Here is a 13,754-nt window from a genome sequence, read left to right as displayed (position 1 = left end):
GATATGTAGTAATATTTTTAACAAATGAAAATTTAGAAGTTTCAGTTATCTTAAATCATCATTTAAGATAACATGTTAATGATAATGATATATTTCAAACAAATTTCATAAATAAATACAAAAGTAAATAAATAAGTAAACAAAAACAAATAAATAAATAGATGATAAATAAATAGATAAATAATAAATAATAATAATAAATTAATAAACATAAAGTAAAGCAAAGAATTCAACTGAATTTAATATTTAATACTAAGTAGGTTCGAAGTATACGTTTAAGACGTTTTTTGTACCCTGGTTCCAAGGCAAGAAGTCTTCTCATTTCTAAACTTGTATGCTGAAGCAATTTAGATAAGTGGTTAGCACTGCTTATTCTGAATTGTTTCATGTACAGTAGGCATATTCAGGTCTTTGTGAATATCATCGTTTCTGATGTACCATCTTGCATCTACTATCGTTGGCAGGAATTTTGATTGCAGCCTTTGGATAGTATTTAAATTAGTCTTGCAGGTGATTCCCCATATTTCAATTTCATATTTTCAAATTGGAACAATTATAGTTTTGTAAATTAGTAGATTGTTATTTATTGATGGACTGGAATTTTTAACCATAAGCCAATAGAAATCTGCAAATCTTCGATGAACAAGCATTTTTAGTTGATAAGTTATAAATATTTACTCTAAGGATTTATTACTTAGTGAGGTCAGAGGGTTTTATACGTTTCAATCTCCGTGCTGAGTTAGTTGCGTTGACTAATTGTGAAACTTCAGCATTTTTATGTTGTGTAATTTTTGTTGCGTGAGCAACAACATACGTAAATCCATACAGGCTCTAAAATTTGATTGTAAATCAGGGGGTCGATTCTTTAATTGTGAAAAAAAATTTTTGCACACGAAAACGAAAAACTCATTTCTCACCGCAGTTCACTCATTCCTGTAAAATGGTATTCCCCAAGTTTTAGTGAGTTTTTCGTGCTGAATGTAAAATTATGACGTGCTGAATGCATTTTTGACAGTTGTCAGTGCAGAAATTTGTATTTACACTGAATAAACTCAGTTATTGAAAATAAAGAAGTAAACAAAATGGCAACGTTTTACTAATTATAATGCAATTTTATAACAATTATTATATTAAACTTTTTTATTTTATATTATTATAATTTTTTTATAAATCTAATAACATAAGTTTCAAAACTTTACTATCGTTAAAACATTCTATATTGATATTTGAGTACAAATTTTTGCTTCTTTTGCTTGCTTTTTCCTTTTTTCATTTTTAAAAACCTATAAAAAGTAATAATACAAGTTTATATTTATTTTACACAAAATTTCCTATGTTTTTTTTAAAAACTCGCTGCCAAATATTCAGTGAATAAAATTTGATAAAAGTGAAACTGTTAGAAGTCTACAGAATGGAAAAACACGTCTCCATTTTATCTGCTCATACTTTAGCTCAAGTTCTGGTTTTTTCTTTGTCACATTTTCACATGCTCTTTCCAACGTAGTTTAGAGTCTAAAGTCAAGCCTAAGCATTTCGTTGTATTCGCATAAGGTATTTCCAGTCCATTTATATTTAATTTGTAGTGGGAGACCCTTTTATTCGTAGAGTCAACATGAACCGATTTTGTATTGTTAAACTTAAATCGCCATTGTTTCAACCACTGATGAACATTATTAAAGGCTAGCTGGAGAGTTTTAATTGATTCCATTTCATTAGAACCAATTGAAAGTAGAGCTGCATCATCAGCAAACGTCACAATTTTACAATTTTCTGTTATTGGGATATCATTAATAAACAAAAGAAAAGTTTTGGGACCAAGAACACTTCCCTACAGAACACTTGCTTTAATTTCTTTTAGGTTTGAGTAGCAGTTTTCTTGTTTGACTCGAAAATATCTATTTGTTATATAAGATTCTATAAATTCGCAATATTGTTCTGGCAATTGCATTCGTAATTTGCTCATAAGACCTTGATGCCATAACTTGTCAAATGCCTGTGAGATATCATGAATCACTGCCGAACACACTTCCTTCTTTTTCAAACACTTTTCTATTATACTACTAATTCAATGGACTTGTTCAATTGTTAAGTGGCTGGTTCTAAAGCCAAATTGATGATATCAAATTAGGTTTTGTTTTTCCACAAAATTTGATAGTCACCTATTTAATTGCTTTTTCAAAAACCTTCGACAAATTGCGTAGCACGGATATGGGTCTATATGAAGAAACTTCATATAGAAACTTTCTTCACCTGAGGAAATACTTTCACTTCTCAAGCCGAGCAACACCGGCCTTCCAACCCACGACTGGAAGATCGCGATGGTCAGTGACCCCAGGGCCGACTTCATAGAAGCCCACGTCGTTCTTAACAAACAATCTCTTGTCCCCCTTCAAGCTCGTAATGGGGTGATCAACTATGACTTCGGATTGATCACCCTCAGAATTAACAAAAGCGACCACCATGTCGCGCGACAACAACCCTCTGGGATTGTCCTTTCAGAACTGGCCTCTGACGACAGAGCTGCGGCACCTGATACTAACATTTCCGAAGACGGAGTTAGTGATAAAATCAGCATCCTTTCCTCCGAGAGTGGAGGCAGTGCTTTCGCGTCATCCGAATTGGTCAGCGAATTTTTTTACAGGTGCACTATACATCCCGCGAACTTTACCGATGTCGGACGAGGATCAGCTTAAAAGGAACGTGATCAAAAATATTTTGTTTTGTTGAAGGTTGTGCAAATTAACCTCCAACACTCTAAAACTGCCTCAGCAGCCCACACCCTCCGCCGGGATGAAAAAGGTGAGGACATCCTGCTAATCTAAAAACCTCGAATTGTAAAGAATCGAATTTGCGGTTGTATGCAATCGGATAATGTATTGTATTCGTAGAAGGTCAAGGTAAACCCTGATTTTTTATTTTAGTAAAAAAATAACACCATTGCCTTTTTACACCCTATATTTAGTGATAACGACAACATAGCCATGGTCATCGAACACGACGCCAAGGCTCTTTGGATAGTCTCAGCTTACATGCCACCACAGAACTCCCTAAAGCTTCTGATATCAGAAGCAAGCAAAAAAGGATTCAGGTCATTATTGAAGCTGATGAGCGAACTCAACGAGCGAAGTGAGGATCTTTTTGATTTCATTCTTGCAGGTAACTTTATGATCGCTGATAAAGGCAATGAACCGACCTTCATGATTTCTACTAGAAAGGAAGTATTCGACATAACTCTCATTAGCGAACGCACCTCAAACTTTCTAAATAACTAGTCTGTATCACAGGACTGCTTCTTTTTGGACCGCAGATACATAACTTTTGTCCTAGACCTGTCGGTGAACTTTGAATTAAAAATATCACCAAAGCCAGTCAACAGAAAACTTACTGAATTGTACATTTTCCGATCGATCCTCGAGTCTCGTTTACAGCTGGACCCCCACTATTCTTAACTACTCCGATATTGATCGGCCAGTCGACCTCCTCACCTCAGCACTTAGAGGCGCCACAAATGCAAATTCTCAGAATTTTGGGGCAAAGCTAAATCTCTATGGTGGAATCTAACCATTGCAGATCTCCGCAAATTTTGCAGAAGACTTTTTAATGGAGCCAAAGTAACAGGTAACTGAGATAACAAAGAGAAACTAAAGGAATTGAAATATGCCATTCGGTGGGCGAAAAGAGCAGTTTGGAAATTGTCGATTGCTCAATATTCTCAACTCCACCCACAAGTCTCTAGATTGTATTCGGGCGTCAATGGACCAACTCTAGCAAGGAAACTTTATATTCTTCTACACACTCTCTTCTCAGTAAGCATGGCTTCTTATGCTAATGCATCAACGCAAGTCAACTCTGCTGATCAACCCTAATGCTTTTCAAGTGACCAACACTCAAATCAAGTGGGCTATTAAAATCTTCCAACTATATAATTCTCCAGGTCTTAACGGCATTATTCCCGCTGATATTCACCAGAGCGAATTTGTTATCCTTTTCTGGCTTCTTAGCATATATAATAGTTGTCTCAACTTATGTATATCCCCAGTTGTTGGAAAATGGCTCGAGTAGTATTCACTCCCAAAGCAGGGAGTATGACACACTCCAGTGCTAAAGATTATAGGCCAATTAGTCTATCTTCCTTTCTTCTAAAGGTTCTAGAGAGAATTCTTGATCTTTATATCAGGAACACTATAAACTCCGAACTTTTCTCTTCATCACAGCATGCATACACTAAAGGAAATTCTGTCGATTCGAGTACAGCGCTCCATGCACTCATTTCGCAAGTTGACCATTCCATCTGTCTTAGGGAATATACATTTGTGCCGTAATGGTATCGTAAAAACCATTTCAAATCTGAACCTTGACGACAGTTTGGTGAAATTTGTAGAGATTCTTCTCAAAACTAAAATTATCACCTCCGACATCGGAAGTGTTAAGTCGTGTAGAACAGTCTGTCGGGGAAACACCACAGGGTGGTGTGCTCTTTCTACTCTTGTAGAACATAGCGGTTAATACCTTGCTGAAACCATTAGAACGATCCGGTGTAGCATAATAGCTTATGCTGATTACACTGCTATCGCTTCATCGAGTAAATTTCCCCAACATTTATCTAACATCATTAATTCCACGCTCGTCACTATAACTGAATAGTGTAGGGAATTCGACCTTGATATTAACCCTGAAAAGACGATCATTTTTTTCACTAGGAAATATAAAATTCCTTCTTTTTCACTTTCCAAGATTACCCTCGGGGGATGCTGTAATCCCTGCAGGGCGCCTCGCAGGTGGCGGATAGCGAATTCCTCCCAGAAATGGCTGGTAGGAGGAAAATAAAATACCTCCCGCGGACCAAACAGCCAGGAGATGGTAAACTTCGTAATAAACCCCCACTGTAAGCTTTCCGAAGTTAGTAGCGATAAAAGGCTACAAATAGTGCTGGGGAATGGCAGCTGGTTTCTCAGTATTATGTATAGGCAGAGGTTGAGACAACTGGTACCGTTATACATGAATTAGCAGATAGCGCAGTGGTATCCATATAAACGGTATGTGCACAGCGGTGGAAGGCAATGGAAAACCACCACTATTATTTTTCCAAATGTAACATGAACAAACATGAATCAATTTATCTAACATGGCTGAAAATCAAAACAACGGCCCCGAGTACGGGCGCCCCTTGAATGGGACAGGGGTGCTAAGAATCTCCCGTTCAGCTAAGATGCGATTCAGTAATAAAATCCTATAAAATAATAAATCCTATAAAATTGGCATTTGGAATGTCAGGAGTATGTTCGAAAGAGGCAAAATTAATAATACAATTCGGGAAATGCAGAAACATGAAATTGGTATTTTGGAAGTAAGTGAAATGCGATGGCCATACCACGGAAGCTGTACTATAGACAATTATGATGTGTACTACAGTGGCGACGATGGAAGAAGAAACAAACCTGGTGTTGTAGTAATTATAGCAAAAGAACTCAAAAATATGGTAACAAATGTCGTGCATTATTCCGCTCGTATAATAGTGGTGCAAATGAAGGGGTGGCCGATAAATTTAAATATAATTCAAGTTTACGCACCCATATGTGCTACTCCTGATGATGAAATTGAAATATTTTACGAAGGAATTCAATCATTGATAAGAAGTACAAAGTTAAGAGATGTTCTGATAGTTATGGGTGTCTTTAATGCGAAGATAGGCCAAGGACGATGCTATTGTTGGCAAATTTGGCCTAGGTGAAAGAAACGATAGAGGTAATCGTTTGGCTGAATTCTGCAGAAGTAATAAGTTGATTATTTCCAATACATTCTTTAAACTGCCAAAACGAAGACTTTATATCTGGAAGTCACCAGCTGATACAGTAAACAGGGTCATTCGTAACCAAATCGACTTTATAAAAATAAGTGAAAGATATAAGAACTCAATAAAATTCACTAAAACTTTCCCCGGTGCGGATGTTCCATCTGATCACAACTTGCTAGCTGTTAAAATCAACATTAAATTCAAAACGACAAGCTCAGCTCAACCGAGGAGTAAACTCAATGTACAGAAATTAAAAAGCCCAGATTTGAGGATGCGAGTTGAGAATGAAATTGAAACGAAGTTATTAAGTTTACAACCCGACGACATGTTCATTGAAGAAATAGCTATGACAATTAAAAACACAATAATGGAAGTAGCAAATAATGAAGTGGGCGTAGTCGGATCTAGAAAGAAAGAAGTTTGGATGACAGATGAAATCCTGGAATTAATGTACGAAAGAAGTCGATATAAAAATAAAGGTAATCGCAAATATAAGGATATACACAGATCTATACGTGTTCTTATTAGAAAAGCAAAAGAAGAGTTTCACAAAAAAGAATGTGAGGAGATAGAGGGTTATCAAAGAAGATACGATTTATTTAACTTACACAAGAAAATTAGAAACATGACGACATCTAATAGAAGAAAGAGAAGCACACTTATGATACCGAAGGTAAATACGTAACAGAAAAAGACGAAACACTTCGTATGTGGAAAAATTATATCCAAACTATATTTGCGAGCAACCGATCATCTGTGACACCCGATCAAAGAGATGAATTAGGTCCACATATAACCTTAGATGAAGTTCAAAAACCAATTGATGATGCAAAAATAGGAAAAACGGTGGGTTCTGACCAAATACCAACAGAATTGGTGAAGCTATTCATAGATAATGGCATACGTAATTTAACAAGATTTTTTAATAATATTTATAATACAGGCCAGATACCAAACCATTGGCTTCAATCTACGTTTATTATGATTCCAAAGAAAACTATACCATAAACATGTGCAGATTTTAGAACAGTCAGCTTGATGAGTCATATGTTAAAGATATTCCTCCGAATTATACATAATAGAATTTATCCAAAACTCGAGGAACAAATGAGTGATACTCTTGTGGCGCACGAGTCTTTCAACTAAAAACGCAATTTTAGCTTGAAGATCTCTTTTGAAAATTGCACTTAAGGCGTGCGCAACAGTGGTACGCTCTCTATCTCTCGGCAAGCATTATCTATATTGGTGACCCACGACACAAAGTTCTTTTAAGAACTAAAATTAAAAAGAGGTAATTTAAAAAAGAGATAATTTAAATAAAAGTTGTTTTCACAACTACACTTGTTGTTATTACGTCAATCACAATGCTGAATACTGAGGGAGCTACACACGAGGCAGAATGCGATCAAACATTGATAGCGATGCCCGAGCAACCTTCACGCGATATCTGCCGATTGGGTGTTAAAACACTGCCATTCATCAGGCATGACCCAGATTTGTATTTCATACAAATGGAATCGCAGTTCAGAAACGCCTATATAACAACGGATCAAACAAAATACGATCATGTGGTTTGCAGCCTTGACAGCACTACGTTAAAAAACATAGCAGATATTGTCAGAAACCTCCACTGATTGGAAAATATGAAGCGATAAAAAAACGTCTGATCCAGGATTATGCCGATTCAGAAAACCGGAAGCTGCGACGTTTGGTGCAAGAATGCCAGTTAGGCGACTTAAAACCTTCTCAGCTACTCAGAACAATGCGCAATTTGGCAAGCGGTGAAATGAAGGATGGTGCTATCAAACAACTATGACTCGATCGACTACCTGAAGCTGTTCGGGCTGTAGTCTCGACTGCAGATGTCGATCTAGACAAGTGTGCACAGCAGGCGGATTTGATAATCGAGATGGGCAACTATCATTCAGTTTCGGCAGTGCAAGTAAACAATTCAACGTGCAGCACCCCATTCGATCTCAATTCATTGATTGCAACAGTCGAAAAGTTGAACAACAGAATAGATGCAATGGAATCGGATGAAATTCATCGCCGGCCACGATCAAGGGCAGCTACACCTAGGCGTGACAGGCGAGCCCCATCCAGATCTGCAAACCGAGTTTCGAGGTATCCAACCTGTTTTTATCATCACAAATTCGGCTCAAACGCACGGAAGTGCGCACCACCTTGTAATTTCACAAAAACGGGAAACTAAAAATCGCTTCGTCACCGGCGGTTGACGAGGCGTCTGAACAGCACAAATCCTGCCGACAACAGGTCAGCCGGTTTATTCACGTCCAAGACGACTTAATCCGAAGAAGCTTCAAACAGCAAAACGCGAATTTAAATATATGCTTGAATAGGGCATATGCGTACCATCGCAGAGTGAGTGGGCCAGCCCATTAAACATGGTTGAAAAAAAGAATAAAACTTGGCGACCTTGCGGTGACTATCGACGTCTTAATGCGCAGACAATACCCGATCGGTATCCAACACGCCATCAGCAAGATTTCACGCAGACATTAAGCGATAAGTGTATATTTACAACACTGGACTTAGAAAGGGCATATTATAATATACCGATTGCCCCCGAGGATAGGAAAAAAACAGCCATCACCAAAACCAAACACGGTTCAGGAATTAAGACGATTTCTAGCTACGGTTAATTTCTATCGACGTTTCATACCTGGTGCGGCCGCAACTCAAAACACATTGCAAATACTTATAAAAACAAATAAAAAGAATGACGAAACTCAATTGGAATGGACAGAAGATGCAAAGGTTTTGTCACATACAAAAAAGCACTCGCAGATGCAAGTACATTAGCACATCCAACCACAGACGGTAAACTGGTGCTCCACGTCGATGCAAGCAACTCAGCAGTAGGTGCAGCACTACACCACATACGAAATGGACAGATCGAACCTCTCGGTTTTTATTCAAAGCGTCTAACCGAGACTCAAAAACGATACAGCACATACGAAAAAGAATTGCTTGCCATCTACCAAGCTATTAAACACTTTGTGCACATGATCGAAGGTAGAAAATGCACAGTTTTGACGGATCACAAGCCTATCATATTTGCGTTTCAACAGAAACCTGAAAAGGCATCTCCAAGGCATCTGGATTTCATAGGACAGTTCACGACAGACATACAACACATCGCTGGAAAAAAAAAAACGTAGCAGATTTACTTTCACGTATTGAAGAAATAAATGGCTGCCAACAGATCGATTTCAACAAGTTAGCTGAGAGCCAGAAAGACGACGCTGAATTAAAAAACCTGTTAACCAAAAATCAGACATCGTTGGAACTCAAGTGGATCAGCATGCCAAACTCTATGAATCCAATTGCATGCGATGTGTCAACTAAACGAGCGCGTCCCTGGGTTTCTCAAGGACATCGACAGCAAGTTTTCCGGGCGGTTCACAATCTGGGGCATCCAGGAAATAAATCATCAATCAAACAAATATGTGAGCGTTTCGTTTGGCCAGGCATGAAGAAAGACATAACGAAGATGGTAAAATCTTGTCATCCATGCCAACGCACCAAGGTATGCAGATATAATCAAACAATACTTTGTAAAGGTTGAAATTGCTACAAAGTAATTTCAACCATACATATGCTTGTATACAAATCTGACGTCAATCCGTCAATAGAAAACATAACACCAACACCATTTCGGACAACACCAGAAGTAAACTCACCCTCAACAAAATTCTGTGCCCAACCTAGAAAGAATAAGAGTTATTCAAATATTATCAAGATCAAGAATGCAACGACATTACCTGCAGTCCATGCGTCAATGAGTCGCGGGCATGACTTGACCTGAAGAAAATAAAAAAATAATAAAACAACAAAACTAAAAACACAACTTGGAATATAAAGAAATGTAATTAAATAAGTGAAGAATATACGCACCTTATTTATTCACTATTTATATATATATTTTATTTATGTTTGTTTTATTAATTTTTGTTTTATCTTTTTTTTATTTATTTATTAATAAATAAATATAAATATTAAAAGCACAAACACCAGCACTGTATAAACAAAACACGTTTGTAAACAAGACAAGCTTGAAAGCTTTGGTTGAACTAAATACAAAGCACGACGAATTCAAGAACGCACGAAAACACAAAGCACAGAAATTACACCCGAGCGAACAATAGCAACGAAAGACAACAAGTATCAAAAATACCAACGGCAAATGTACCGATGCACTACAAGAAAAGCTTCGGTCGTTTGAGTATAAATAAACGCGCATTGTACAAGCACGGCAACTTGTGTCTTGGATATCAAACGATAAACAAGTTCAACTGGTCAAATTCGATCAACCTTAGCTCACAGGTTTAATCAGCCTAAATTGGTCAATTTGATCAAATCAGGATAATCAACTGGTCAATTCGATCAATATTAGTTTACAGGCTTATTGAATTTCTTTTTTTTTACTTTCTAACCTGGCTCATTCAGCCAAACTATTACATCCCTTAGCACAAAGACAGGAGTCTTCGTAACAGATAAGCCAGAGCCAGTCGCCGAAACATCGTCATCTTTGACAGCAACGGATCTTATATATAATCCATATAATATAATTCTTATAATATATATATAATTCAAAAAAAATAATATTTTGTTTATCTAAATTATTACTATTATAATTGTTTTGTTTTTGAATAATTAAATAATGTATTAATAAAATATATAAAATCTACGCCTTTTTCTTGTTTAGTCTCAGCGAACATAAATTTTATTGCAACGAACCTGGACAGCCGCTTTGCATACCTCAGCAAAACATAACGACTGGTCGTTACAACTTGGTTGTTTCAAGCTACCAGAGTAACGATTTTCTTCACTACATATCGATATCATAGGGCCATTACCAATGTCAAATGGATTTAGCTACTGTTTAACGGGCATTGATCGTTTTACCAGATGGCCAGTTGCTATCCCTATGGCCGATAATGATGCAAGCACAGTGGCGGGAACATTACTGGAGGGTTGGATCGCACATTACGGCGTGCCATCTGAAATAATAACCGACCAAGGTCGACAATTCGAGTCAAAATTATTCAATGAACTCACGAGATTAATTGGCACAAAACACCTTAGAACAAGTCCATATCATCCACAAGCAAACGGAATTATCGAACCGCACATTTAAAACAGCTTTAAAGTGCAGATCCAAACAAAAGTGGACAGATGAACTGTTAGTAGTGCTACTCGCACTGAGAAACGTATACAAAAACGACATCAAGGCGACTCCTGCAGAAATGGTTTATGGCACGACACTTAGATTACCATGTGAGTTTTTCGAAAGTTCCAGTAAAGACATGTCCAATTCGGAATTCGTACAATCACTACGAGACGTAATGGAGCAACTAAGACTAGTACCTACGGCAAACCACTCCATATCAAAAACATTTATACAACCAGATCTTAAAAAATGTACTCATGTTTATCTACGCGATGACACTGTTCGACCATCTCTCAAAGCACCTTACGATGGACCATTTAAGGTAACCGATCGCGACAATAAGCTGATGACCATTCTATGGAAAGATAAACCAGTACGTGTAAGTATAGATCGGGTCAAAGCTGCCTATATCTGTGATGACGAGCAAGAAACAAATCAACATCAGATAGCACGACATTCTTGTACTCATCGAAAAGCAGAAAATAACCAGAAGCAACATACAAAAAGAACTCAAACATCGTCTAGCGGCAGGCGAATTCGGTTGCCAGTTCGATTTGCAGAGAATGTTTAATCAGTGGCATAGGATCACTAATTATATCGTGACATTGCTTCGCTCAGTCACTGGAGAGTGAGTGATGTGGCGCACGAATCTTTCAACTACAAACGCAATTTTAGCTTGAAGATCTCTTTTGAAAATTGCACTTAAGGCGTGCGCAACAGTGGTACGATCTCTATCTCTCGGCAAGCATTATCTATACTCTGTTTGGTTTTCGCAAAGGGCTTGGTACTAGAGAAGCCTTGTATGGAATACCAGTCCAAATAGAACGTTGCCGTGACTATAATAGAGATATCTTTTTATGTTTTGTTTTCGAAAAAGCTTTCGACACTGTGGAACATGGCAAACTCATAGAAATTCTGAAGCATTGCCGATTAGATGAAAAGGATATCCGAATAATAGCAAACTTATACTGGAAGCAGTACGCAAATGTTTGCATTGATAGTTACTTAACGCAAGAAGTAGAAATAAAGCGCGGGGTTCGCCAAGGGTGCATTTTGTCACCATTACTGTTCAATATATACTCGGAGACTATTTTCAAAGAAGCACTACAAGATGCGACAGATGGAATTATGGTTAATGGGGTACTTATAAACAATTTGAGGTACGCCGATAATATAGTGCTTATTGCCGACTCAATAGAGGGCTTGGCTTACAGAACCTTTTAGACGCTGTTGCATTAAAGTGCAGAGAATACAGCCTAAAATTAAATTGCACTAAAACCCAATATATGGTGGTAAGCAAACGTCCTATTCCTGGAGGAAGACTGACGGTATTTGGTTCAGCCATAAAAAGAACCGATAAGTACAACTACTTGGGATGTCAGCTTGATGAGCAATGGGATAATAGTAAAGAAATACGTATCCGAATTGAAAAAGCAAGGTCTTCTTTTATCAACACGAAAAACTTGCTGTGCACACGACAGTTGTCATTACCGTTCAGAATAAGAATGCTGCGATGCTATATATTCTCTATAATCCTCTACGGGACAGAGACGTGGGCGCTGTCTGTTGCATTGATGAATAAACTCGAGGCTTTTGAAATGTAGTGCTATCGACGTATGCTGAAAATAAGCTGGACAGAAAAAATTACAAATACAGTGGTACTTCGGCGTGTCAACAAAGAGACAGAAATATTAGAGACAGTAAAACGCCGAAAGTTGGAGTTTTTTGGTCATATTCTGAGGCATCCAGAAAAGTATGGACTACTAAAATTAATCATTGAAGGCAGAATCGACGGTAGACGTGACCCTGGGAGACGAAAGATATCATGGCTGAAGAATTTCAATGGTTTAATAAAAGTACAAGATCAGTTTTTCGAGAGGCTGTAGATAAAATCAAAATAGCAATCATGTTAGCCAACGTTCGAAGCGGACAAGGCACCTAGAAGAAGAAGATTAAGAACACTACACTGAGCTTAAGCTCGAATCTCAAATATCTAGGCCTCACACTGAACTCTAAACTCAGTAAAGCTACATTAGCTACCTACTGCAGCAGAAGAGCTAAAGGTCGCAGCTGGGATCTTCAACACTGTACTACACTCTGATTCTATACAGCCGTCATCAAACCCACTCTTCTTTTCAGTTGTAGACAAACTTGCCAAGGCTCTTCTCCCTGATATTCACTTATCAGATATTGGCGTTCCACTTGCAACAGCTAAATTGGCAATTAAACAAATATATCTTAACATTGCCTAGCAACAATGGGCCAATGAGCCCAGTTGTCAATTTTCTAGGTCGATCTGGTGTAATTTGGACAAAAAATCAACGAGTCAGCTACTCCAACTAAAACGGAATCTACTCAGCACTACGAAATCGGTGCTGACGGGACGGGAGGCATGCTATGAGACTAGGTATTCCTTATAATGACCTTTGTCGCGGTTATGGCTTTGAAGACGAGGAGGAAACTGTTTTCCATCTTATGTGTCATCTTACGTCTTTAGCTAGGAGAAGATCAAAAATCTTGGGGGCCCCTTTTCTGACCGATCTGACTGAGCTGTCATCCTGCAATGCTAGGAACCTGGCCAGATTCATAGAATTGTCGGGTTGGTTTTCATTCAGCTTAATGGGGGAGTCGTTGCCTTTTTCAGTGTTGGACGTATACAGATCACCTTGTCTATGTACGCTATTCCTGTGGTACCACAACAGGCAATTACACTAGTTTACAAATAATTAAAAGATTTGTTTTCCAAAGACGAGACTTATATTTCCT

The 13,754-nt window shown here is 37.8% G+C and overlaps 2 protein-coding genes across 2 annotated transcripts; both read left to right on the top strand.

Moving 5' to 3' along the window:
- The first annotated feature begins 6,065 nt into the window (after positions 1 to 6,065).
- On the top strand, positions 6,066 to 6,802 carry LOC119675303. The gene is made up of 2 exons (XM_038086498.1): positions 6,066 to 6,354; positions 6,468 to 6,802. Exons 1-2 carry the CDS (start codon positions 6,066 to 6,068, stop codon positions 6,800 to 6,802), a joined length of 624 nt encoding a protein of 207 aa, XP_037942426.1.
- Positions 6,803 to 11,064: 4,262 nt separating this feature from the next.
- On the top strand, positions 11,065 to 11,559 carry LOC119675302. Its single transcript, XM_038086497.1, has one exon. It carries the CDS (start codon positions 11,065 to 11,067, stop codon positions 11,557 to 11,559), a length of 495 nt encoding a protein of 164 aa, XP_037942425.1.
- The last annotated feature ends 2,195 nt before the right edge of the window (positions 11,560 to 13,754 follow it).

The sequence above is a fragment of the Teleopsis dalmanni genome, chromosome 2, assembly GCF_002237135.1.
Source record: "Teleopsis dalmanni isolate 2A chromosome 2, ASM223713v2, whole genome shotgun sequence".
Classification (NCBI taxonomy): Eukaryota; Metazoa; Arthropoda; class Insecta; order Diptera; family Diopsidae; genus Teleopsis; species Teleopsis dalmanni.
Note: the sequence above shows the minus strand (reverse complement) of the source record. Positions and strands in the feature narration are given on the sequence as shown.